At 46.0% G+C, this 27004-nt stretch overlaps 1 protein-coding gene across 2 annotated transcripts in view; it reads right to left on the minus strand.

The window, feature by feature from the left end:
- The window catches only part of SPNS2 (SPNS lysolipid transporter 2, sphingosine-1-phosphate), a 141323-nt gene that overhangs the window by 36489 nt on the left and 77830 nt on the right, over window positions 1-27004 (minus strand). For both annotated transcript variants that reach the window (XM_074594250.1, XM_074594249.1), the window contains exons 4-9: window positions 19656-19807; window positions 17548-17614; window positions 14359-14501; window positions 13054-13206; window positions 11258-11447; window positions 4949-5014 (exon numbers count right to left, since the gene is read on the minus strand). In XM_074594250.1, coding sequence (XP_074450351.1) covers window positions 4949-5014; window positions 11258-11447; window positions 13054-13206; window positions 14359-14501; window positions 17548-17614; window positions 19656-19807 — 771 coding nt within the window. The remainder of the gene's footprint in view (window positions 1-4948; window positions 5015-11257; window positions 11448-13053; window positions 13207-14358; window positions 14502-17547; window positions 17615-19655; window positions 19808-27004) is intronic.

The raw sequence follows: 27004 nt of genomic DNA on the forward strand, positions 1-27004 counted from the left end.
CCACAACATGTGGCAAGCAAACGAAGATGAGATTTTTCCTCCTGCTCTAAAAAAATATTGGAAAGAAAAAAAGGCTGAAACCAGCATCTCCAAAAGACAAAAAAACAAATACTCCACCCGATCCCTGCTTAAAAAAAATTTTATTCTGATGAGAGGAAGTAGCTGGTAGCACACATTATCTACTGTTCGAGGAAGACAGCAATAAATTACAGCTCTAAATCAGACCCAAATTCAAACCATACACAGCCTGGTCTAAACGTCCCACAGAAGCTGGAGGTGGAAGAGCCACAGCAGCCGCGGCAGAAGCCCGTGGGATGGTCCTGGCTCATCTCTGACTCCAGGTTGAGAGGCCGGCAGCACCGAGGATGGGCAGGGAGCCTGACCAAACCGCTTTGGCAAACCTCTCCCCTTTAAAGGGAGGTTCAGCAAGGCCAGGGTTTACTGCTGACATCCCCTTCCTGGAGCGAAAGCAGCAGGATGAGTTGGTCTGAAACAAGGAAAGCCAAGGAGAGATCACCCTGCTCCCAGTAAAAGGCCACGTGCCAAAGAGGCAAGTCCTTATATTTATGTCTAATCCCGGGTAGAAAACGCTACTCTACAGCACTTTGCTGCTCTTTCTGGCTCAGCCAGTAATCTTCAGGACAAGGCATGCCGGCCTCTTTCAGCACCAAAGGCGAAGAAAACGCTTGCTAACTCCATTCCAGCCGCCGACCGAGCTTGGACATGGTCTCCTTGTTGTAACTACTGTTCAGAAAAGGCAAAGGCTGTGATGCAGGGAAACCAGCCTGAGAGCGCCCCTTCACTCAGGCTAGGCAGACACTGTCTAAAAAAACCACTTTCAAATGAAGTAAAAGGAGGCTGACCTGGTCTCCAAATCACAGCAGCACACATCCACCCAAATCACAGCACAAGCCGGAGCAGCACACATCCACCCGCATCCCCTGGCCCACCGGAGAACGGCAGAGCCGGCCCTTGGCACATCCCTCCGGGGCAGGGCTGTGCGGGGGAGGCTGCAGCGAGCCCTGTGCCGTCGTTCAAAGGCACTCCTCACCCTGCCCTAAAACCCAAACCCCAGCACGCAGCAGCGTGGGGGCACGGTGGGAGACGCAACGACGTGGACTTCTGGGAATGGTACTTATCTTCGGCTGTAAAAATACGGCAGTATTGTATACTACATAAAGAATTGTTTTTTATGTGTAGGGAAGGTAATCAGAACAAAAGCAATGTTCCTCCGTGCCTACAGCACACTGAGCTCCAGTCCACGCCTGTTTCAAGCCTAAAGGAAGACTCTGACTCCACAGCAAAACATCAAGGCTACTCTCCTCCACGGCAGCTCATGATCATTGAGGAAGAACTAATGTTTTAAAAGAAAAAATAAACATGCAGAGCATTTTCTGCATGGGCATCGGGACTTTGCATAAACTGGAGGATGGCTTTTCTCAGCAAAGACCTAAAGAAGTTGTGATCACAACAGCTGAGGCCTTTAAATCGCCTACTGGCTCTTACGCAGAGATGCCACCAAGCCTCTGCCAATCACCTTTATTTTTGAGATGTGCTATGGAGGAAAAACCCCACTATTAGGACCAGATTCCACAAAGTCCCAAGCACTCAGCACGTCTCAATGTTACACACTTGCCTGCTGCAATGAAGCTCATTCATTATTGCTGTTACAAGGCAGTTTTAATGCTACTTTGGGCTTCTGGTAATTTTGAGGCCAATTTGCAAAGATGGTTGATAAAATCTGTTTCATAATTAGCATGCTCCATAAGAACCATCCCCCCTTCCCAAAGCACCATCTGAGCATGTGCCTGGGAGGAGACTGGGAGAGTTGCACTCAGGAGAGTAAGGCCTGTTTTGTACAAATTTGCATTTGGAACAAATATCAGCCTTTTAAAAATGTGCCGTACATTCTGCAGCGCTGACAGTTTCTCAAAGCCAGCCCCCAGCACCTTTTGCTGCAGACCATTCGAGGAGCTGCACGCCCAGCGCTGCGCTGGCAACAGCAGGTGCGATGGAAGCACGAAGCTAAGAAGAGCCAACAATTAAATTTGAAGATAATAAGCAAACATCCTTGTTTTGCCAAGGAAATTAAACTTGTAAAACCTCTGAAGATGCTCACCAACTCGCCAGATAGGGTTCTTAAGCAGTCATGAGATCCGTAATTCTTGGGAGAGCTGTGCTAAGTCACCTGGGATGCAGTTTCCAAAAAGCCTCACTTCTGGCATAATGAAATCAGTGGGAACAGTGTTCAGACAGTATCGAGAGCTTTTTAGCCACGAAAACAGGGTAATATTTATGTATATGATGAAAGTGTTGTTAAGCTTACGATAATAATGCTTTTAAATTCTTTGCCAGCCTCAGGCAAGAACAGACACACTTCTGATTACAACAAATAAATAGTAATCAGTAGAAATTAATTTGCCAAACATTTAAAGTGCGTCTCGCTAAAGCATATCCACACCTTTCTCTGGCTAGGACGTCTTATAAAGCTGCCTGTCAAACACGGTTATAGCCCTGGCTCTCACCTGGCGTCTGACTAAACGTCCCCTCAAACCCCTTGGGTGATACGAATGCACCTCGGCCCGTCTGTTCGCAGGCTGGCATTGGTCTGAGTGGATGTCTGGATGTTTACGTTTATCTGTACAGCAATCTTATAGGTCTACTCGTGCTGATAATGCATGAAGCTGGGCTTTAGATATGGCACTCGGTTCATTCCTCTAACCGCACAAGAGAACAGCTAGCTTAAGAGCTGGCATCAATTACCAAAACCCAATTTTTAACATGGTTTTAGTTTCTTTTCTGTGTTTTGGAAATTGGAACGGAGAAATGATTTCCAGTTATTTCCAGTCATTTCTCACAGAGTTCTTTTGCACTAAAGCAACATAAGTAACTGTGAATGCATCCCTGTAAAACGGAACTGACTACGGGATGCTGGTGACATAAGACAGATGGCAAACCCTACAAAAGCTATTAAAAAGGTATAAGATGCTGAAGTCACATTGAAATCAATACAAAAATTCTCAGTAATTAAAACGGGACAACAATGGCATCCTTAGTCCGCTTGATACAACAAAGTGGTCGGTTGAAAAATGTCTTTTGGGGTTAGCTTGAGACAACCCAGGCCAAGTTCCAGCTCTCTCTGGCACAGGTTTTCCAGAGGACCTTGAGCACGTCCGACAGGTACCCTCCCTCCAGCTGCTCTTTTGAGAGTCGTTGCTGCAGGACCGCATGCGTGCTCCATGGCTAAGCCCCTACCTGTTCCAGCCAGTGCTAGTAAGGACAGAAAAGATCTGCTGTTTGAGCCCACCAGCTGATTCTGACCAGAGAGAGGTGGGAGCGCTCCCGGGACCATCACAGCCAACGGCAGGATGCAGCAGGAAGCTCTGGCAGGAGGCAGTAATGAGCAGCTACAAATATTGCAGTGTAATTTCTTCCTCAACACAGCCATCTGTAGACTGCACATCTCTCTGAGTGTTGAGATACCACTTACCGAACGGCCACGGCAGCCGTGAACTCAGCACAAGCTGCAAAGCCCGCGTGAGAACAGAGTCACCACCCGTCCAGCCCATGCAGAGCTCTGTCCCACTCAAGCTAAACTGGTGGGAGGAACGAACCTCGGTCATTAAAAGCTAACTAACACTACTGAAGTACACTGATAACCTTTGTTTCTCCATGCTTTATTCACACCCGAGAGAAGCGGAATTAACCACCCCACCCCACCTTCCCCGGCATTCTTGGCACAAATGAGTTAAAGATTCAAAGTTCATCAGGCAACGCAGTTATGGCAACTACAGAGCCACCTTCAAATGTAAACACAACCTTGAACTTACATCATAAGCAGAACTTAAGCAGAAGCTTGAAATTCTTCACTGAATCAATATATCAACACTATTATCTTTACATCTAGGAATACTGAGCCAGATTGTTTTCTCGTTGATGTTTGCACAAGCAACAAATACAAGTCAAGGGAGTTTTCTATTGATGCCAGACTGATTATATTTTTAGTTCTGTCAACAACCTGCCACAAGACCTCGGGCAAGTCCTGTAATGCTTCTGTGCCCTAGTTTCTTTCTTTTTCATACAATAAGCAACAAGTAAACTCCCTCGCAATGGGATTTCAACATATACTATGTTTGATAGGCTCCATACCTCTCTGATGAAAGCATCTACAAAACATGCGAGGCTCTAACAAACGTCCAGACTATTTCATATGAAAATCTAGCTGGTGAGGTCAGCTTGCTGACTTGAAAGACTTAAAAAGCTCTATGGTGGAGAAAGAATGGAAAATGAAGGACATGAGGTGAAAAGTCCCTGACCGTTTCCTCTTGGACAAGGTGGACATCGTCCAAAAATTCTTTATACTTTCTTTTCCTCTCTCCTCTCCCAGAGGTGCTTTTCTATTGTGTGTGTGCTGAATGGCGGGTTTGCTGGAGTTAAGCCAACGAGAGAGGTGCAAGCCTGCCTTTGTGGTCAGAGGAGGGAGGGAGGGAAGGACTTCCTACTGCAGAACAAAGCTGAGTTCTTGATAACAAAATCCACCAATGTGCTGACTATTAGGAAATGCTGGCTGATTTCTTTGCGTATGGGGGTTTGTGCAAAAACTTAAGATTTGGGGAAACAATCTGAATTCAGTAATGGTGTCCCTTCTGGAAATGTCCTCTCATTGGGGCCTGGAACAAAGGACAAGAAAAGTATTTTTTCCTTTCTCTCGCTCTATCTCACTTTCCTTTTTCAGAAGAAAGAAAAGAAAAGAAAGAAAAGAAAGAAGAGGAAGAAAGGAAGAAAGAAAAAGGAAGAAAGGAAGAAAGAAAGAGAGAGAGGGAGAGAAAGGCAGGCTGAAGTAGAGGTTAGGCATTTGGAAGAAATGGTGAACTTTAGGTTGTTCTTGCGAGCTGACAGCCTGCTCTGGCCACCAGAAGAGAAAGATGCTGTTCCAAAGTACACTCACCATTAGTATGTCTGCTGTGATAGCCCAGTTTGAAAACAGAAGAGTTTCTCCGATAAAAATGCAAATCTGTTGTAACAAAACACACAAAAAGGAGACAATTTATTCACTTGACATTCAAGGGAAAAACAACCTGTCACATACTTTCTTTTGTTGCTTATTTGTTTCAAACCTACACAAAACACTCTTTGTTGCTTTTGTGGTTTACCTTGAATGTTAGAAAACTATAGATTTTTATCAGAGCTCGGAGTTGGCCTGCAACTTCATTAGTGTAAACTGTTTATGATCTACAGGGCAGCTAAATTAAAGGCTGACACACTTGGTAACAGAAGAACGTGAGAAGCCAGCAAGAAGAGACAGCCCTGGGCTTCCACACTCGCATCATTCGGTTACAAAAAGCCAGTTAGAAAAGGTAAGAAGGCCACAACTCCCCAAAATACAGGTGTCTTCATCACTAGGAATTAAGTTACGTGTTAAGCTTTGTAGCAAATGGAATGAGGCCCCCCACCCACTGTGCGCAAGGTCCCTTCCATCCCCGGCTTGCATATTGCCCTCCGGTTTGAGGGGGATATAGGTCTGGGCACTATAACAACTTAAGAATTCCATTGGTGCTATCTACGTACAGTCGGGACAGGACTTCAGCGTGGGTTTCGCAACATTTTATGGTGAAATACAACTCTTGACTCTGCGGAGATTGCCAACAGGATACATTAAAAGCCCTGTGTATGTAGTGGGATGAGTGCTTCTTTTTGTGTTGGTGTGGTATATAGATCCACCACGTATCCTTCCCACCCCTGGCACTCCCTCCTCACCTGCTCCCATCCCATCCCATCCCATCCCGCCTTCTCAGTTGGGCTGGTACCACAGAGCCAAGCAGGGATTCGGACCAGGAAACTGAGACGGAGCAAAGAATCTTTTGTTGGGGGGAGGTAGGTTAAGAGGGGCTTGTTTTGTTTTGTTTATTTTTCTTATTTTCAACCTAAATCAGTTCCCTGGTGCAGTTCACTAAATGGTTCTACCAACACAGCAGTTGAAGAACTGGAAATGATCAAGAGGAGAAACTAATTTAACCTGGCCTCATCATTAAAAGACAATGTTCATCACTGAGTCCAATCGAGCAAAGGTGACACGGCTTCGGGAGGAGCACTGCCTTCATCAAAAAGCTTTTTACCCATATTTCGATCACGAAACTTTTGCTTTTATGCTGCAGTTTAACAATTTAACAAAGAAATGTAGGTTCAACACAATGAAAAAACAAGGATGGAATACCTTTCACACATTTCTCTCTTCTTTTGTGTATTATGAAGAGCAGAACACTTAGATGAAATGCTACGTAAATAACCAGGATCGTAAAAACCAACTCCCTGTTCCCCACCAGCAAGAAGGCAAGCAAAACTCCTTTACTAGATGTCCCCCAAAAGGTTACTTTTTGCCCAGCTAACCCATTTCTTTTTGTGGCACCTACAGAGAAAACATTACTCCTGAGATCCCTATTGGTAGTTGGAGATAACAGCCATGGAGATTTGGATTCCGGTAACTGAAGGTTCCCTTTTTAATTGCCTTATGTTCAATTTTTGTTATGCTGAATAGGCTACAATTCATTAATGAAAGAAAGCCAGCAAGAAATACACGGTACACTTTGCTCTGAGGAAACATTCGGAGGGATGTTGTTTGGTGGTGTCCATGTGAGCTCCGAGAGGCCGACAGTCCCCGTCACCATCCCAGAACCTCTTGCTTGCACAGGCGCAGTCTGGGGCAGGAGAAGGACCTCCAAGATCAGCAGCTTTGGCTCTGACGTGACTACCACAATTGTCTTTCCCACACACTGGTTGAGATTGGCTAAACCCCTCCGACCATCGTGTCACTGCCCGGAATAGTTTGCTGTATTTAGCAAGTCTTACGCATTGACCTACAGAAGCTTCCTCTATTTGTTTCTAAAATTGTCTTTGTTTCCCACACGTTCTCCCTCCCTGTCCCCTCTTTTTGTGACTGGATCTGCTTCCTCCTTGATGGTGTCTGAGCCAGTCATTACGGCCCAGCTGGTCAGCAAGGAAACCTCCTCCTTCCATTTTCCCACTGTCCACTGATCCGCCTTGCACTTGGCTCTCACTGGAAATGACGACTGCCAGGCTAAGAAACACGGATCCAAGGAATCAAGGTGACAGGATCCTCAGATCCGATGACGGGAGCTGAAGCCATGTGTCATGTAGCAAGGAGACAGCAGAGTGCCAGGTGGGCTCTCAGGACCTGCGCTGAAATCTGTCCTACTACAGCTCTGCTGCTGCTCTTGCTGGGCTTCTGCGGCTGGAAATGTTAAACTGAGCTGGGGAAAGATGTAATCGCACTTCTGCACGCAGCATCCCCATGCCCTGCCTGTCCGTGCAGTGCTGCAAACAGGCAACTGCCTGCCTTAAGGTTACAGAAATTACATACACGTAAGACACATATGAATTGTTACACACAGCACGTAAAACTTGCCCCCTTCTGCAGGAATTCAGCACAAGTCCTATAAATAAATCGCTGAAATGCTATAAATTTCAGAGGGCACCAGTTTTGATTGTTGAATGCGTGTTTCACCCAACACGCTTCTGTGAAACACGTGCTTAATACGTGGATACTGGTAAAAGGAAAAGAGGAACAAGAGGAAGATCAAAAAGTAGGACAAAAGATACGTTAAAAAAAGTCTGTCCTTCAGCTGCTAATGAGGATTTATAAAAATGAGTTCATCCACTGCAAAGGGCATATGAGGATATGTGGCATTTCTGCTGGAGAGAGGATCTAGGGATGCTTACTGCAAATAGGGCAGCTCCAGACAGATCAATAGCTCCTGAAATGGTGGCGGTTTTGACTCCTGACGCACTTTTCAAAGCCTCATTTTACACTGAGATTTCAGCTCGAGAGATACATCCTCTCCCCAGTCCAGCTTTGTTGCAGAATATCTCACCATCTCCATTTGGTGTCCAGTTGCTCATCTGTGATGAGCTGACAGAATTTAAGTCTTCTGTTTATGCGACCAAGTAGCAAATTCTGATTCCCCAAAATGATAAGTGAAGTAGTTTCAGAGTGGTCGCACCAGCAGCTCTCACAGCGAGATCTAAGCAGGTTATAAACTCCTTCCATGGCTATTTGCAAAGTGCCTGTCTGTCTACAGCTTCGTTATCTGTATTTCTCTTGGAAATGATGGGCACGACTCCCAGACGTGCTCTGGAATGTCAAGCAAGTCTAACTCCATCTCAGTGTTGGGCAATACTGATGCCTCAGCAGCAGGTAAGTCACCAACACCGTGTCACGTCAAAGTCCCTCAGCCCGAGATGCTGTACAAGCTCTACAGCAAGGTTTTACCCTGGGAGGTGCTGTTTCTGCAAGATCATAAAATGTCTTTGAGGAATTGAAATAGATGCTGAAATTGAGGTACAACAGGAACTTGGAACGGTGTCAAAAGGACGGCAAAGCAAAGCATGTCTCTCCAGTCATTTAGAAATTTAAAGTAGTCTGAAATTTGCTGTTGAACTGTCTGAGTGGTGCGATACGATGATGCTATAGAGATAATGGGTTCCAAGAGACAGGTTTGAAACCCAACATTTCAAAGAGTACGTATTTCAGAAAGATTGGGACCTAAAGATATGTAAATTGCTGTTCTAAGGAGCTGGACTACGACACACAAATACACAGGCTGCAAGGAAAATAGAATAAGAACTGCTTGGACTATACAGCCAAGCAAGATAGTAAATGATAGAAATACGAGCGCGTCTGGGCAGCTAAGTGACACAGAATGCTGTTCTGTTCCACCTTTGCAGCCACTTCTACCACTGCCAACAATGTACTGGATTACTGTGAAAAGACTGGATGACAAAAAGAAGTCTGTCTACCCGCTCCAGGGAGGAGTGGCTGCTACAGAACTGGAATAGCTGCTGCCCTGAGGGACCAAACCCACCTGCGAGACAGGACTGGGCAGGGGAGAAAAAGTAGGCACGGGCAGGGGGGGCAGAGAGCAGGCAACCGACAGCCGGTAAGGGACAAAGTGATCATGCCAAAGGGTATGCAGGTCTTTTCCAAGAAAAAACAAGATCAAAAAAGCCAAGAAATTAAACAGCAAGGGCTCTGCCGATTCTTGCTGGAGTGCTGAACACTTCATTTACGCTGATGCCAGTATCAGCTGAAATTAAAAACTCTAGACTGTTACCTAGAGTGGGGAGGGAGATGGTGATCCGGTGGCCACCACAGCTCAGTGTGACATGACACCATCTCATGGGGACCCATCAAAATGCTTGGAAGGGATAATTTTAAGGCTCTGAGGCAATGAGAGGTCCAAACCCAGTAACCCTTCAATTTTAGCATGGTGTGATCAATGCCAGAAGCGCAAGGACAGTCACAGTGCGGGTCTGGGAATGCCACCATGCTGGGGAACAGACCAGAAGACGGCTTGGCAGAGGCAAAACAAAGTTAAACAACTTGCCCACTGCCACGTGCAGGATCTATAAAGAGGGTTCAGATCTCCGATTCCCCAGTCAGCACGTTTACTAGACTCTTATCTGCTTTCCACGCATCAGGCTCCCAGCAGCAGAGAAAGCGTATTTAGGGCTGCGGAGAGGCAGGGCCGCCTGCAGCGAAGGTATGTATCAGCCAACAGCACCTGCCAAGGGGCCCGTGTCCCTCACGCCCCCTCCGTACACAGGCATAACTGCCTCCGCCAGTCACTGGCTCTTTAATGGATTTACTGCTCATGCGTAATAAAATCGATTGTTTCTAAGATTGGTTATATAATACCATCTATATTTATATATTTACACAATGTGGATTAGTCACATAGCCATTAAAAAAAAAAAAGAAAAAAGATGAAAATGAGACCATTAACCAGCTTTTGTTGCAAAATTTTTGAAAATGGTATTTCCAGCTTGGAAAGGGAGTAGTTTCTGCATAAAGAGACTAAACGCCACAAATTAATGTGTCTGTCATCAGGTCTGAGAAAGGAGAAAATCACAGGTCTGGCTGCACAGAGAGGTGGAGGGGAGGGGCAGGCGGAGGGACGCGACAGGTCTCTTCACGCGGAGACGGCTGACGATGACAGGAGGGTTAACGCTTGGCCAACCAGTAACACCCTCTTACAGGTTGTGCGAGGTGATCATTTTTCTGCCGAAGCAAAGGTGAGCTCTAGACCACGCCACAAACCAGCGGATCGAATCTCCTTCCGACGCATTCGAAATAACCAGAGCAGGCACTCTTGGTTCTGTCTTAAACGCCTTTAAACTTTCACTCTTTCTTCTGTTTCCCCCATAACAATGGCAGTTACTGAAATACTGAGAAAATAACGGTGGCTAGGCTAGTGCTAGAAATACAGAGAGACAACCGCAGCAGGCTGGTTGCTTGGTTAACTGTCGATGAATTCTCATGCTGGGTGGAGCGCGCACTGCAGCGTGGGAGCTAAGGGTGGGCTTTCGGAAATCATCCCACTACTCCAACCATCTCACACCTCCCCTTCAATAACTCCTCCCGTGTCCCAGGCTTCTCTCTAGCACGTTGAAACAGAACCCGGGACCTGTTCAGTATGGATTCAGTATGCTGGATTTCTACTGCCTAGCAAAAGCAAGATCCTGGCCTGAGGCTGGATTATTACACTGGAGTTTTTCCCTTTTCCTTCAGTGTGCCTGGATCTATCTGATTTCTTTTGATATACTTTGATTACAGACACCCTGGGAGGGGCCACATTTTAATCTGCATTTGCGCAGCATCAAGTATTGTGGGTTCCTGGGCTATGAGTAGGACTTTCAGGTGCTCTGGTAATACAGATAGGAACAAACTGAAACGACATGGTAATTAGTATTGGTCTGCAGCAAGCTACCTACTTATGGAAATTAATGGTACTAACACACAGCCAAAAGCCAAAAGCATGCCCACAGACAAATTATACTGTAATTATAATTTGGTACCACTGCAGCTACAATACCCTTATTGTAAGGGAAGTGGCCAATTTTCCTGTACCAAAAACATTAAGCAAGAGCGGCAGAGGTATGGAGAGAGGTACAGATAGAACAGCCCAAAGGCAGGGAACTGTGGGCTTCCACGCACGAGCTAAACCCCCAGCTCTAAATGCTGATGACAGCTAGTGAGGGCGTAAGTACTTGAGACATCCTTTCCCCTCCAGGCACATCTAGACAGAGCCAAAATGCCAAGAGGCAAAGTGAAGGACATTCCGAAGGGGGAGAGCAACACCAGCATCTCAGGGCTCCTGCAGGGCACAATGCACACAGTCTTCTAAGGAGTTTGGGAGGGAGGGTAAGAGTGAGACTGCCATATGCAAAGGATTGTACTTACATAGGCTCCCACGATGCTGCTCTTGGCAGCAACGAAGATCAGACAGATGAAGATGGCTGATCCTAGCATGCCAACAGCACAGACAAGAGGATCAGCTCGCTGGGTTTTTAACCGGCACCATTTGGTTGCCCCGGCTCCTGTGATTACACCCAGGAAGCCAGTGAAGCATGTGATCGCTCCGAAGATCAAGCTATTAGAAGGAAAAAAGAAAGAAAAAAAAAAAGACAGTTATTTTTTTTGGTGTTTTTCTCAAAAATGGGCGTGGCCTTGAACAAATTATTAGGGTAAACGGACTAATGGAAATCTGCACGTCGGCTTTGCAAATTTAAAAGAAAAGCAGTGAGCTCCCCTGCTGAGTGCTTGTGATTTTAGCGCTCTTCCCCTGCAATGAAGAAAACCACAGCCTATGAAATTCAGCCTCCTACACAGGCACTGATCAACATGCAAAGTGCAAAGGGCTCATACCGCTTCCTTGTGTGGAACGGAGCTTCCTATCAAGTGCATCGTACAGCTAATTATGGATGCACAAAACTAAGTAATAACCTGCCCACTGATCATGGAAGGGGAAATCATAGAAGGCACTGGGGAGCTTAAGGGAAAGGAAACCTAACAAGACTCTCAATAGCAGCGACTTTCAACATCCTTTGACTTTCTAACTCCTTTCAGACCACTTCAAAGAAGCCTGATTAGATTATTTTGCTGTTATGTTACGCATTTGAAATGCGCTAATTTAAATTTAAAGAGCCAGGAGCTGTCACGGATTCTCCACATTGTGTGTGCAGGACTTGGATTACAGAGTCTTTGGCAACTACGTTCCAGTAGCTCCAGGGCAGCTCAAAATACAGGTGTCATCAAGGAGTGGAAAACTTCTCTCTGTAAACGGCAGACGGGCAGTCTGACTGGAGCTGTATTTTCTGCTCACTGCATTTTTGCAGAATAGACCGAGACTGCCCGCTGGGCGCTCTCGTTGATGGTACTCCAAACCACTAAGTAGTTTATTGAGATGGGATTGTGTCAGCGAGAGCAAGAAGGTTTTCCTAACGTTATTTTCCCCTCACAAGCTAAAAAGCAAAAGGGCTGACAAAAGGCAGTTTTTCATATCTTTTATTCACCTGGAGAAATGCCTTTTTTAGCATTTTTTTGGGCCATCACGGCACAGCACAAAACGACAATCACTTTCCATAGCTTATGTGCTGCAAGTGATATTATATAGTCTGAAAAACCAAACCACTGGGTGACATCCAGCAACCCAGAGCAAGGCGTCCCAGCTCTCTGCACCACCTTCCAGCAAAACTCAGCATACGCAGCAGTGCACGGAGCAATGAAACGCGGCGAAGTCCTCCCTCACACAGATACAGAAGTCTTTGGGGTGAGTCCTCGCAGCCTTTAGGGGCACCCTGAATTACGGCCACCACCGTGGCCACCCAGCCTGCCATCTGATTCTGCTGCCATCACGGAAAACGGCGTGGGTCTTAAGAAACCAATTCCTCTCTCAGCTCTCCAAGCACCTTCCCAGTCGAAGGCAGCGGTCTCTTTTCTGCCCCTGCGCTATAGCCTGGGAACTAAGACAGAGCTGAGGTCACTGCTTCTCCCTTGCTTTGACTTCATGCAATGAAGAAAAGAAGAGAAATACAACCTAGTTTACAATCGCAGCATTTCCTATCATTGTTGCAAAGGCCTAGAGGAAATTACAGACATTCTAGTAACTTGATTCCGTGGGACTTGCCTGTTTCCTCTGGTAAATAAGCCCCCACCCCCTTGTCCCCCTCTCTAAAGCAGCGCAGTATGAGTCTCACCTATCTTTGGTGCCGCAGGCCTGTGAGTTGCAAGTCTCTGCTGTCTTCTGCACGACCTGTGCTCTGTGAAGGTAGAGAGGGATCCACATGCCAAGGGCCCCTGTGGCAAAGGAGACAGCTGAGGTGGCCAACGATGAGAAGACGTAGCTGCGGCTGTGGAGACACAAGAGAAAGTTTAGTGGGAAAAGTGACAAAGCAGGAGCCCCAGGACAGGAGCCGGTGACAAAACACAGTGTTCCCCCATACCAGCCACCTCCCTCGGCAAGGGGCAGGGATAACACAAGGTACAGAGCAATGGAGAATGACAGGCATGGAATATTGCTTCATACGTGATGCTCCATTGATAATAATGTACTGAGCTCTTCAGACGTGCTTCAGAGAGACCGTTTTTCACGGGACCGTTTCAGAAGACAATCAGTACTTGGTCACTAAGACATGATGTGTGAATTACAGAGCTTTAACTATAATATCCCCCGTTTACCTGGACTACCAGTTTCACTTCTCCCTCCCCATCCATGCCCCATACGATTATCACTTGGATAAACTAACAAAAAAAGTAACATAGAAATATTGATAAATTAACCATCATCACTTTTCATAGTCCTTTGATCCTGGCTGACAATACCAGGAAGGCATTCTCGCCAGCAGTTCTGAAAACGAAGGACACCCTAAGTGTCCAATGGAACACTGAATTCACAAGTATTTGCCCATTCACAGACAAGTTTTCTGGAAGCAAGCGCAGCTAATTAAACACTTGCGAGCATGTCATCTTTTATGCGCTTACAACAAGCACCCAAGCACACTCATGTGCATTCAGTCACATGTGGTTTTATAAACATATACATTTAAACTTGCCATGCTGTGTGAGCTTTTGTGTATTTTTGTGTATTTTCTCCTCTTAAATTGCTCTGGCATTTAACTCTCTCTTTCGCCTCAGCAGAGTAGCTCTTTCAAGGAAGAAAAAGGATCTAAGCGTCTGAACAGCAGCAGCACAACAATTAATACAGGAACACAGCAATTTATACACTTCAAAAGCCTTGATTTGTCTGAAGTATGAGCCAAACAAAGCAGACTCTCTCTTAGATCTGAATCTTGGAAAGGTTAGAGCAAAAGCTGGGATCCATCATTGTCACTGCAGTCGATACCTCATGAAAACGTAACTGTGATTTTCTCTCCTAGGTCCACAGACGAAGCTTCCTGCAGCTCCCTGCGGGAACACGTGTTCCAGTGCTAAGTAGTACAGGCCGTTGGATGCTCCAATTAAGCATTAGAGGCAAAGCATGGGTTTTACTAGAATGCTCTTACTTTCTAATCAGCGCTTTCATGTCTCTCAGCCAGGAGGTCCGAGCCTTCAGCTGTCCCCCAAGTTGCTCAACATTTCCTCTTTTAGCAGCAGGTACAAATATCAAGATGAGTGTCCCTGTTATCATTCCCAGGAGTGGAGATACCTGCAAGAAAGGATCAGGGAATTAGCACGGGAGCCAGCAGGGTTGGCTTTGACTAGTCAGTAAGAACCAGATTACATTAGTTTCATTTCAGCGACTCGACTCTTTACAGCTCGCCAGAACCTGTGAGCACACGGAGGCATCTGCCCCTTTCCTTCCTCCCTGACATTCCCTGCACTCTCTTATCTCACTCTGGAAGCACGCAGCTTTGAGAACAGCCCATTCCTCTGTGTTATTAAAGTACCAAGAGTCACCTAAATACGGTTCTTCAGTGATGTTTAACTCTTTGGAAATCTACTCCCAGCTGGGCTAAGAGACCAACGAGTTTCTGGGAGAGTGCAGGAGCTTTTTACGGGCCATGAGGCCAGGTGAAAGATTTCTGGATATCGGCAGCATGGGGACTTTGAAAATCCTTGCCTGACGTGCACCCCCTTCCAGCTAACCCACAATGGCTTCCCACTTTCAGGCAGCTTCCTCACATTAGCTCAGTGTACAGCAGACCAAGAAACATCGAAAATACAGGTTAGAAGACAGGAAAACGACACATCCAGGGGTTAGGTTTCCCAGTTTCCAATCCTTTCTCCCAATCGCTAAACAAAAATATAAAGATCCTGCAGTGTTTTGCAAGCTACAAACATGATTCTTGTTCTGACACTGAAACTCCCACATCACCAGAGTGGAAAATAGCTCTGTTAGGAAGAGAGGAACGCGGATTTTCACCAAACTATCATCTCTTCTATACATGCCATGGCATAAATAAACTCCTGTTCCAAAAAAAATATGCTTCCAATAATAACCTGAGAATGGCCTTTACACATAGAACAGTGTTTCACATCCAAAGATGACAAACCCAAAATTCTTGAAGGGAAGGGAACACAAGACAAAAATCTTTCAGATCTGGAAAGTCAGGAAAACCCCTCACGCAGTGATAACAGCAGCCTGACACAGTATCCTTATTACAGATGAACACAAGACACAGCACCGGCCAAAAAAATTGAAATGCTGGGATTTTTAGGGTCATATAATTTAAAGTCTCTTTGATTCTTATCTAGAGGCTTAACCCCCCAAAAGGACAATATCCATGGATATTCAGTAATGCTCCAGTGAAGCGCTGACGTTGGTGCTAGATCCAGAGGCAAAGCTGCCACTTGTCAAAGTGCCCTTCTGTCTTCTTCAACCCACTGAAGTACAGATTACTCCTGACCTCCCATGGATTTGCAGACCACAGGAGATCACAGAGGGAAGCATCACCTAGGGGAATCTTGCACATCCTGTAAGAGACCACTAATTGCCACACGGCTGGAGGCTGCTTCACGCTGATGTCTGGAAGCTTTCAACAGCTGCTGTTTGACTACAAGGACCAAGCAATGTGCTGTCCAAAGCAGCCATCACAGAAGCGTGCAGCTTGGCAGATTCCCCACGATTTTGCACAGTCAGGGAATCATGCATCAGTGTGTCATTTATAGTGGCAATCACGATCCCGTCAGCGAGGGTGAGGTGAGGGGCCTGGAGCACGAGTCTGGTGAGGAGCGGCTGAGGGCGCTGGGGGTGTTCAGCCTGGAGGAGGCTGAGGGGAGACCTTCTCGCTCTCCACAGCTCCCTGAAAGGAGGGGGCAGCCAGGGGGGGTCGGTCTCTTCCCCCAGGGAACAGGCCATGGGACAAGGGGAAATGGCCTCGAGTTGCGCCAGGGGAGGTTTAGGATGGATATTGGGAAAATTTCTTCACCAGAAGGGTTGTCAAGCATCGGAAGAGACTGCCCAGGGCAGTGGTGGAATCACCATCCCTGCAGGTATTTAAAAGCCGGGAGACGTGGTGCTGAGGGACGTGGTTCAGTGGCGGTTTTGGCAGTGTTGGGTTAACAGTCGGACTCGATGATCTTGGGGGTCTCTTCCAACCTGGCTGGTTCTATGATACAGCCTTGTGGACAGCCTGGATTTGTCAGGATAACTACGGAGAGTTCATCTCAAGAGAAAGATGCCAGTGAGGATTTCTTCACACAAATTAATCATTTGGGTTTTACAGATAGAAACACAAGCGCGCTCCAATGTGTCAATCTCATTAAAGCCCCCTTGACCAGGAGGAGGAGCTTATTGGAGTTGCTTATTCCTTCTGCTACCTCTGCTCAAAAGTTAATTTTACCCTTAAAGCATTTCTGCTGTTGAATGAGGTAGCCACCCTCTTGGTGTGAAGCTGTAGGCTATTAAACTTTTCATTTCAGGTTCACAGCTGGAAACTCCTCTCCACTCCCCTAGCTGCAGATGAACCGTTCACGGTGACTTTCCTGGCTTTGCTTACCCTTGCTGGACAGGGAGGGAACGGCCTGTGTCACAGAAGGGCACATTTGCTCGAGATGAGAACCCACGTATTTCATCACCTGCTGTTACAAACGGCGTTGGCCTGAGCTTCATGAGATTCATTGTCTTCATGAAGTGCCTGAGCCAGGGAATGTGCCTCACGTGGGCTCGTGCCACCCAGACAGCCAAAGGTCAGACAACAGTTCTGCTGGGCCGCTTCCTCTCAGCTCTTTCAAGACATCTTTGTGTGCAGGATCTGTTTGTGCCTATGTGATTGGAGTGTATTATCTTTTCAACACATTTATCAAGGTCCCAAGAGGGTAAAATAGAAGGAAACTGACTGTCTCAGGGCAGAAAAACAAGCGGAAACTGGAACAAAGTGTTTTTTCCTCAAAGCAGGAAGCCATTCTCGGAGTTTCTTGACAGCAGGGGACTGAAAGACTGTGGAGTTGATTTAAGGCCAATGCCTCGTCTTCCCATCCCCATCAAGAAATCATGGTTGACTGATAATAAACTGATTGGAAAATTCTTGTTCCCAGGCAGGAAAAAAACCCCAAGTACAACGAGCCAAAACCACATACCTTTCCCACTTCCTTAGAGAATGCATCTGCTAGGTACTTAACCTCCAGAGATGTAATTTCCAATCCTTTACCTACTATATATAATAACAGGTTGAGGAATTGCGTGATAGCACTCTTCCTAACACTGATCAATGGGTGCAACTGTAACTAAGAAGTTATTAAGAGTGGCTTACCCGCAACGCCCAGTGCCAGTCTCCAGCAACCTGCTTCACGCTTGACCCGGTGATGTACCCCAAGCCACTGCAAGAAATACAAAGACGAGAGTCAGTCAGAGGTGTAACGGAGTACCACAATCACAGCTGCTCTTAAACAAAGATAAGAAGAGGCACAATCGTGTGTCCTTGGCGCCCTTCTCCCGCAGGAAGAAACACAGGGGATGAAGTGGATGGTGGCTAATATCTAACTCTTCCCAGCACTGTTGATCTAAAAATGCTCAAATCTGATGGAAATTCAGACACTGATCTCAAGTTTATAGCTGACCTTTCAATCTACAGTGGATGGAAACAAAGCCTCCAAAAGACTTTATTCCCCAATTCAATTTCTACATCAGGCCTTTCTGTGCACTAATAAGAATACTTAACAATTTTATGTTCAAGCTCTCAGTTACAAGTGCCCTTCAAGGACACACCATATTCTATCATTAAATCTTTTCTTGCCATTTAATAGTACTTGGTTCTGAGTACCCATGAAGAGACCATTTTTCATAAGCTTATATGAAATAGCCATGAAGAATATGCAAGACAGTCTGATGGGAGTCGATCAGACCTGAAGCTTGGAAATCCCCTTTGGCAGCTCTCAGCCATCATATGCCTTTATTGAACAGGTCGCCATCCATATGGTGGAGGCTGCCATCTATAATCACCCCAAGACTGGGCTTTTTACACAGACAGGCCCCAAAATCAAACCATGGACCCAAACCTCTGTTGGGTATTGAGAGAATTAAGTCCCAGAATCAGGCTCAACAGGATGACTATTTGTCATTTCTTGCTAGCCATAGTTCACTGAATTCTCTACGTAAATACCTGGCATCCTTGGCCCTCTTGGGAAAATATTCTTTTCCACCAGTTAAGGCCTTGTCTGTCTCTTTTTCCTCAAGAGCAAACGGATGTTTGTGAGCTTTAGCTCAGGCATGAGTACTCTAGCTTGTAAAATGCACGACCCTAAACCAGAAGTTTTTCCTCCAGTTGGGCGGGATTAAACTGCTGCTCATGTTTTCCCTGCTGGGAATGAACCCACGATGCCGCTTTTGCACGGGATGTTGTCCAACTCTGGGAATCGGCATGCAAACTATGCGAACCCACCCCACCTACAATACAATAGAGGGTCAGCCGTTATTTAAAAAAAATAAAAATAAGAAAAAATAACCACAGATTCCCTCCTGTCCCAACAATCAGATACTGAGTGGGCTGATAAGGGAACTCAACTGAAAGAAAGCGCCAGAGGAAATAACGACTTCAGATCTGAGCCTGTCTCTTGCTTTCGTCAGGCATCTATGGGCTTGGCTGTCCTCCGCTGCTCTGCGTCAAGACCGAGTGTGAATGATCATCACAGCTTCTCTCTGCAGCCTTGCTGTCTACGCTAGACTTCACAATGTCTCCTAATTCCTGTTTCAGTGGCAATAGCACTAAAACGGACTGGCCACTGCTATTGCAAGTCAGCTGAGATTGGCTTAGCCACATTTTCCAAACTTAGTCAGAGTGGCCAGATTCAATGTTGGGCAGAATTTGAGCTTAAACTAAAAGTATTTTTAAAAGTCAAAACTTCAAATTGTGTATGATGTACAGCATACTCCTCTTGAAACCTCTGATATTTAGACTGTGACGTAGAAGCAGGTCACTTTCACTCACTTTTGAAAACTCATCCCAGTGTCTTAAAGAGATCTTGATTTCACAGTAACCTGAAAGACATTGCCTGAAGAAGGCCTAGACCTCACGGGAATCGAAGCAACGATTCCGAGAACCAATATAACATTATTTAAAATGATAATTTAATTTAATAATGGAAAAAAAAAAGTCAGCTAAAATGTTTTGATTCCATTTCCACACCATTGCTGTAAAAAACAATAAAATGCCTTCCCACTAATTCCCAAAAGTCACACGTGAACCAGTAACAGGGCTAGAAAAAGAATCCAATTCCTGCAACTAATTAGTCACTGCTCACAGTATTTTCCTGTTTGAACCATTCCAACCAAAGACAGAAGAACTATCACCATTAGTGACTTAAGTGAGCTTAGTTGAAGTGAAAAGCCACAACCAGACGGAAGCAGCGTCACGTCACTTACCTGCCAAGAGGAATCGCAAAGTAGAAAACGGACAGCATGAGGGTCCTCGTGTTTTTGGTGAAAAGGTCTCCTATGATGGTGGGGGCAATAGTGGAGTAACTTGCTTCACCGATACCAACCAAACCTCGTGAGAGCACAAGAAGCCAGAAATACTGAGAAAAGAAATAAAAACATGTTAGCAGGTCTCCCCTTGTCTTTTTGCATCCAGGATGGACGACAGCGCAAGCTGTGCAAACAGGGAAACAGAAGTCCGTGTGGCCGGAAAGTCACCCCCTTGTACGCATTTCTTTTTTAACACCTCAGACTCTTAATTTGCCTCTTGCTGGGGAGGGGGACACGCACACAGCACAACTATATTTTTTGTGAAGATTCATAGGCACGAACGAAAAGTAGTAATAATGTGTGCATACCCAGTGACGCTCAAGAGGATGCTCTAAGGCGGGCAGCAGACGCTCAGTTTGTTCTCCGGGTGCAGCCCGCTCTTGAGCCCAGGTGCTGGCGGAGGAGGGTGTGGGGAGGGGGGGGAGCGGGAGGAATCCCGTTTTGGGGTCCAGAAAAGCAAAACCTGCCAAGCACAGCCCCGACCTGCCCAGCCTGCCAAGGGACGAGTTGAGACTGGTGAAATCCTAAAGGCTCTGCGAAGCTGTGAGAGAGTTGAGCCTGCACTCCCCCAAACCCTCCGTTTTCTCCGCGATTAGAAGTTACTGGATAAGGGAAGTTTTTCAAAGGTGCTAAGCACCACTTGCCTTGGAAGAAAGCATAAATCTCCCCCTCACAGCAGGAAGACAGAGTGAGCCAACAGCGAGCACTGCTGAAGAACCTCAGGTTACAGCCTGAGCTGAGACGCGCACCGTCCCAAGGAGGTAAGACCTGAGCGTTACTGCGAACCGCAGGAACATCGGCATGCTCAGTTTAAGGTTCAGAGCCACACAAGGCACCGCACAAAGCTGCCCAGAGAATTACGTGCTCTTTGGGGTGAAGAACAATCCCACAGAACGAGCAGAGGGACTTCACATGCGGCACCACACACCCTAAAATGGACGAAACGGAATTGTTCATCCATCAGCACCCGGTTTTCAAGCCGACCCGGTCACTACACTTGCAGTTTTCTAGGTGCTGCTGTCCGAAGGCATAAGGCACAACACTTCGATGCCTGAATACCTGATATGTGAGCGCAATCAAGTTCTGGGACATCTAAGCGGCTTGAGCTACACCCAGAAGTAATTGTCAGTTACAGAAAACAGTCAATTGCAGAAAACTGTAAGCACAGGGAAATCTATTTCTACAAATATACCCTCTACAAATGCTCAATTTACTGTTATTTTTCTATACATCATTTGTGAGAAGAACAGCAGGGATTATGATATGTCCTTACACATGAAAGTGCTTTGAGAGCCATGAGCGATCGCTGATTCCCCTCCTACAGACGGGGAAAAGTTGATTTCCAGGGATGCGACTGCCCTTGTGCCCGACAGCAAAGCTAAACCAGAATACAGGGCTCTCCAAACGGTGAAAATGCCACGCAGACATCAAGCCACGTGCCTCAGTCATAAATATACTCATCAGCAGACAAAAAAAAACCTACCCCTGCCACATTTTCATTGTTTTCCTCACCGTAATCCTCTGGCTGAAAAGAATTTCTTGAGGATTCCTATAGTCACACAAAGCAAATACTTTTGCGGGTTCTGTACTTCCTCTTATTTTGACGTAAATTCTGCATCAATACCTGTTTTCTGAGCGGATACGAGTCCCGTGTTTGCTGGTAGGGTGGTTGCAGTGCTGCTGTCATTCATGGATCTCCCATAAGCTGCACATACGTAACCGACACACGTGGGTGTATGCAGAAAGGGCAATACCGTGACTCACGCCGTTTAATTTATGCCAATTACCCAAAGCTAAACCACTCCACTGCAGAAATATGCTGACAACAATTGGCACACAGGTAACCGATGTCTTTGGAATGAGCACCAGTATTTATAACATGCTGAGTGACTTAGTCACGCAGAATTAGAAAGTGGGGGAACTGGAGGCTGATTTTGGTTTCTTAACAGGTTCAGATGTGGATCCCAGAGAAGGTGACAGGGAAAATAGTCATCTCCAGCCCCAGGGTGAGTATGGACACAGTGCTAGTTACACCTGTAGAACGACAAATTCGCAAATGCACTGGATGTTCCTCCAATTTGAAATACCTACAGAAAAATGACACAAGTTTGCGCTCACCAGCCAGTATCGCTCCCAGTGAATGCACTGCACGGGAATTTCCTCCAAATAATGCTGTTCCTCTTACAATCCTTGCGTAAAGCAGGAAAACTGTACAAAGTTTTCCTGTTGTGGTGAAGAGTGACTGGGTTCCATCAAAACCAGAGTCCCAATACAATGAAATCATCTGCAACAAGTAACGTGTTCGTTCTTCTCCCCCAGTTCCCCCTCGAATCCTCCTCCCTGGCTCATCCCATGCTTACACACTCCAAATACCTGTTTAATATTTAAACTATGTTCTCTGAGGCAGCAGTTTCCAAATTTAAGTCATGAGATTCTGACTTCAGTTGGCAATGAAAGCAGTCTTATAAAAGTATAATCTACATAAAGACATGAATGGTATTGCCCTTCTGCGATGATATATTCAACCAAAGACAATGCAGCTATTTAGGTGTAACTACTAGGCAAAACATACAAAAGACTAAAACAATATTAGGTATTTATAATCGGTTCTATGTCATGCCTGGTTTCAGAGCTCTATATCTAGGATTAAAGAGCTAACGCCTCTTCCGATCCTGCTGAAAGACCTCCTCTGGACCTTTGGCTAGCACGCACCCTGTTGGAGCCTATACAACAAAATTACGCAGTGACTGGTTACATTAAGAAAGAATCCCCAATCTGCCATGTCTGATCAGGCAGTCGCAAAAGTTTTTATCATGTCCAATGAGGGAGAGGTCGGCAGCTCCCCAAAACAAGAAGTCGTCCCTTCAGAGAGAAGCCTGATCTTTTCATTTTTCATACAGGAAGAAAAAAATATAAACAAGAAAACAACTCCAAAAATCTTATGCTGCTAGTCATTTGGACCACAGATGTACCATGAACCACTTAGAAACTTGTCCCAAAGCCACTATGTGTGCACCACAGACAACTGCCATGTTATGTGGGGGGGTATTTATACACACATACACCCACAAGAACACCTCTCCCCCTCTCCGAGTGCATGTGAACATGACAACCGCCATAAACAAACGGGAAAGTCAGATACTACCCAGGCAGAGGAAGCGCCGTTCTCCACAGCCGTAGCAGGACACTTCTGCCGTTTCCTCCGCATTACATTTTCCCCCAAGTGCTTTTTCCTCTTTGTCCCACCCCAAGGTTCTCAGCAGTTTAGTGAGACGAAAAGGACTGACACCAGCCAAATTCTTCTCTGCGTTATCCGTGCTTAAAAGCAGCATAGGCAGCTAAGACTTCGAACTGAATTTCACTGTTCCCCAAGTAGAAATTGATATGTATTAAAGCAGCTTATTCCTTCCTGCATTACTTTGGAGATCTTCCGTAATTTGTGCAAACAGTTCTCACTCTGGCAGGAAAATTGAAAACATCTGAGTCAGCTCTCAGCACCTGAGCTTATTCCTTTTCCTAGGGGTTAAGCCCAGCAACCTCAATACTTCAGTGTCTTTTTCTCTGGGTCAGCGCTTGCAACTAAAGCTTTTTGAAACCGAGAGCTCTCACAGCAAACAATTCATTTCTGTACTTAATTTTGGTTAGCAATCACGTCAGCGATGTCTGCACCTCCACGAGGGCTGCCACCATGCCCTGTCTGTAGAGATGCGATGGTGTTTCTCCAGTGACCGCGCGGCAGAAATGCCTCTCCCTGCCTGGCTTCAGCCCGCAGTGCTGCAGAGGCTACGGCAGCCCCAGCCGTGCCGCAGCGGGGTCCCCGGCTCCTGGGAGGGTATCACAGGAGCACCTGAACCACACCACACGGCTGCCGAGAGCTCTGCGGGCAGTTCAGGAAACAAGAGTGCTCCAAGACCCTTCTTCCAATTTGCACACACCACAAAGGGGCCGATGAGACACAAGCCAGGGAAGATCCCCGTATAGAATAAACCATCGACATACGGGAAGAACGGTGGCTGAGAGGGACCCAGAACCACCGCAGTCTTACTGGGAATTTCCCTTCAAGAGATGCCACCACCAGAAACTAGCGCACAGAGAAAGCCCTTGTATGGGCCTGTGCGACGTAGGTAAGTCAATGGACCTGTTCTCTTCTTCCCATCTCCTAACTACGTGGAAGAAAAAAATATGCCCTGGTTCTAAATCGGAAGAATTTACTATTTCGTCATTTGAAGACTAACAAACCAAAAAGGAAACCAACTCCCCCCCGCCCCGAACAGATACAAGTTTTGGAAGGGAACGCACCGATCACTAACAGGAATGTGCGACCTACTAACTTCTAAATTTCTTAAACTACCAGCAAACCACAGGCAACAGCAGCAATAGCTCGTGGGGTCAGATGGACCTGGCCCGAGTACTCCTGCCAACGACACTGTCCTACCAGAAACTGTCAGTGTGACACAATCCTTCCAGAATTTTCATCTGAAAAAAGCTTTCATTACTGAGTTAAATATTTATAAAGTGCCAAAAGATAGTTCATGTATTTTCTCTGCAAAGTATGACGTTGTTGATATTCACATTTTCATACTGACTTTCCTCTCAATCTCATGCACACATAAATGTTTGATGGCCTTGGACACGTGACTAGTTTTAATCATGTTTGGACAAACCTCCTAATTATACATTTATCCTACTTGTATAGACCATTGAGTGAGTAACGCATGTTTTAAGAGGTCTAATTACAGCTTTAACTTCTTTCTCTCTTTTTAATTAGTTAACAAAAGGAATTAAGCCACAATTCTCTAAAAGATTAGCTGCCAGCGATAAACCTATAATCTGCCAAATATGTGTACAACTCCAAACCACCAGATTTACTGCCTAAAGAATCATATGATCCTTAAGCTGTGGTTATTAACTATTTGCATTTGAATGGGGAGCAGCTTGTAAGGGTCGCACAAACAAGCTGAATACATGCTTCTTCCAGATCAGGGACACACAACCCGACGCGATCGCTCGGATACAGCCAACCTCGTACAAATTACCCGTGTGGATGCACAGCACCAGTGCAAGCCATGCTTTGAACTGGTGTTGCTGGTCTAAAAGAAGGGTGTTTTATACAGCTACAGCAACCGCACCCATACCCTTTCCTATACGAGGACATGGAGCTAACCTCCTACGGATTCTACATTTAATTCTGCAGAAGAGGGCTAAGCACCATGAAATTCTATATTTGAACTGCTGAGGTTTGCCATATTTTCCTTCTTTTATTATAGAAACATTATGCAGCAAACAAGGACAGAGAATGAGGGTTTGCATCCTTGGAAAGAAGACACGCACAAGGAAAACCATCCATGCCACCAGGCAGCTAGGACTGGCACACAAAGCCTAAAATACATGTGTGTGGACTGACAATAAGGTAAGGAGAAAGCATTTCGGATTGATTTAATTTCCCCGAGTTTGTAGACAAAGCTCTGTCGAACTGTACTGCAGTCCCACTCCTGTATTTCTGCAGCCGGCAGGGTGGTGCACTGACAAGCGCCAGGGTACCAGCCAGAGGCGAGCAGTCAGAGCAGCCGAAGACAGACCGATCTGATAGACCGTAGGAGTCAGCTGGCCAAAGGAAAACCCACAGGGCTCAAATGTATATTCAAGGGCTGAACAACAGTCGTCCCTTTTGGCAGCTGCACTTCTATGCAAGCATCTGCCTTTCCCGAGCAGAACCTGCGCTGTTTGGCCAGGCACACGCCCCTTCCTCTGGCGCTCCATGAAGTTCTCCCAGCCGTATCAGGACTTTGCAGGGATCCAAGTGGTTAAAGATGACACACCACACCCTTCACCGCAGGTACGCAGAGATGTACCATTAACCGTGAGGCAAACCAAACCAGGAACATGCTTCTGAGTATCGGTATTGTGACTAAGAGCCCTGGCTCCTGTAAACTCACAGTTCAGATTCCAGCTCGTTAGCTGAGAGTCACTAGAAGAGCTGAGCAATACAATGACATTACAAATGCAGGTGACGTATTTGCTTAAACACTAACCACTCCATTTCTCTCACCCCTCCCAGTGACGATGGGGTCACCTTGGAGAATCTGAAAGTTTCCAAGTCAAACGAGGACACTGACATATCATGCGAGACAAGAGGACATTAAATGATGATGCTCATGTTTTGAATTCCATTCTGTATCTGGATGGATGACAAAGGCTGCAGCAGAAGACATAAGCCTAAATACGTCTTCCACCCCTGTGCACCTCTAAAGCTTTACAAACTTTGAACACCTATAACCAGGGCACCTGACTTCCATTGGTGGCTACAAGTCCTGGGTCCGCTCACTTGACAAGCGTGCTGTGTCCCATCTAGATATGGACCACAAAGTCCCACGCCCTGCCTTCTCAAACACCAATGGTTCAAACTCTCCTTCAATAAAAGGAGACTAAATACTGTAAAGAGCTAGCGAGGGATCACATATTTAACACTGGTGAACTGTTCCATGCCAGCCTTGAAGAACACGTCTTCCTGTCAAGTCCAGCCCAGACTTTTAAGCAACTGAATATTCATGCCAAATTTTGGCCTTTTGGTGCCTTACTGTCTGGGGGATCTTTGCGGATCCCTCAAGGGGATTGCCAGCAGAGAGACTAAAATACAAAATAACACAGGGGCACACGTTCACTGTGATGCTGTGTTGGTCGATACTTTTCTCTCCCGTTATTAAGTTGGGAGAGCATTGCTTTCAGGATTTCCTACAACCCAAAGGAGTTGTCTATGTTTAATCTCTGGGTGGCATAGACAGCAACTGGCCAGGATACAGGCTTGTATGGAGTCTGGTTGGCGACAGGTTGATGAGTTATCAGCTCTGATGCAATGCTGTGAGCTATCACTATTTTATCTGTTTTCTGTAGAGATACAAGTGCACTTAGAGGTTAACGCTACAGTTACTTGTCTGATAAATATAACTACAAACGACCCTTCTCACCTCCAACAAGACGTTCTTCCCTTATCAGACGTGAGTCATGCTGGCAGGATAGCCTGGAGAGATTCACTGCAGATCCTGGTTCTTTTGCCATTTGGCCCACCACAGAGATGGGACTGGGTTTAGACTCCTCTTTTCTTCCCTCACTGTGTGTCATCGCTTACCCATAACCACTTTTCACTTCCTATCTCTTTACAATCACAACTGCCTTTTAAGTCACTACTGCACACAACATTGCCCGTGACTTCTATCACCACTGGATTTAAGTTCTACAGTCTCCTCCCT

The sequence above is a fragment of the Larus michahellis genome, chromosome 7 (genome assembly GCF_964199755.1).
Source record: "Larus michahellis chromosome 7, bLarMic1.1, whole genome shotgun sequence".
NCBI lineage: Eukaryota > Metazoa > Chordata > Aves > Charadriiformes > Laridae > Larus > Larus michahellis.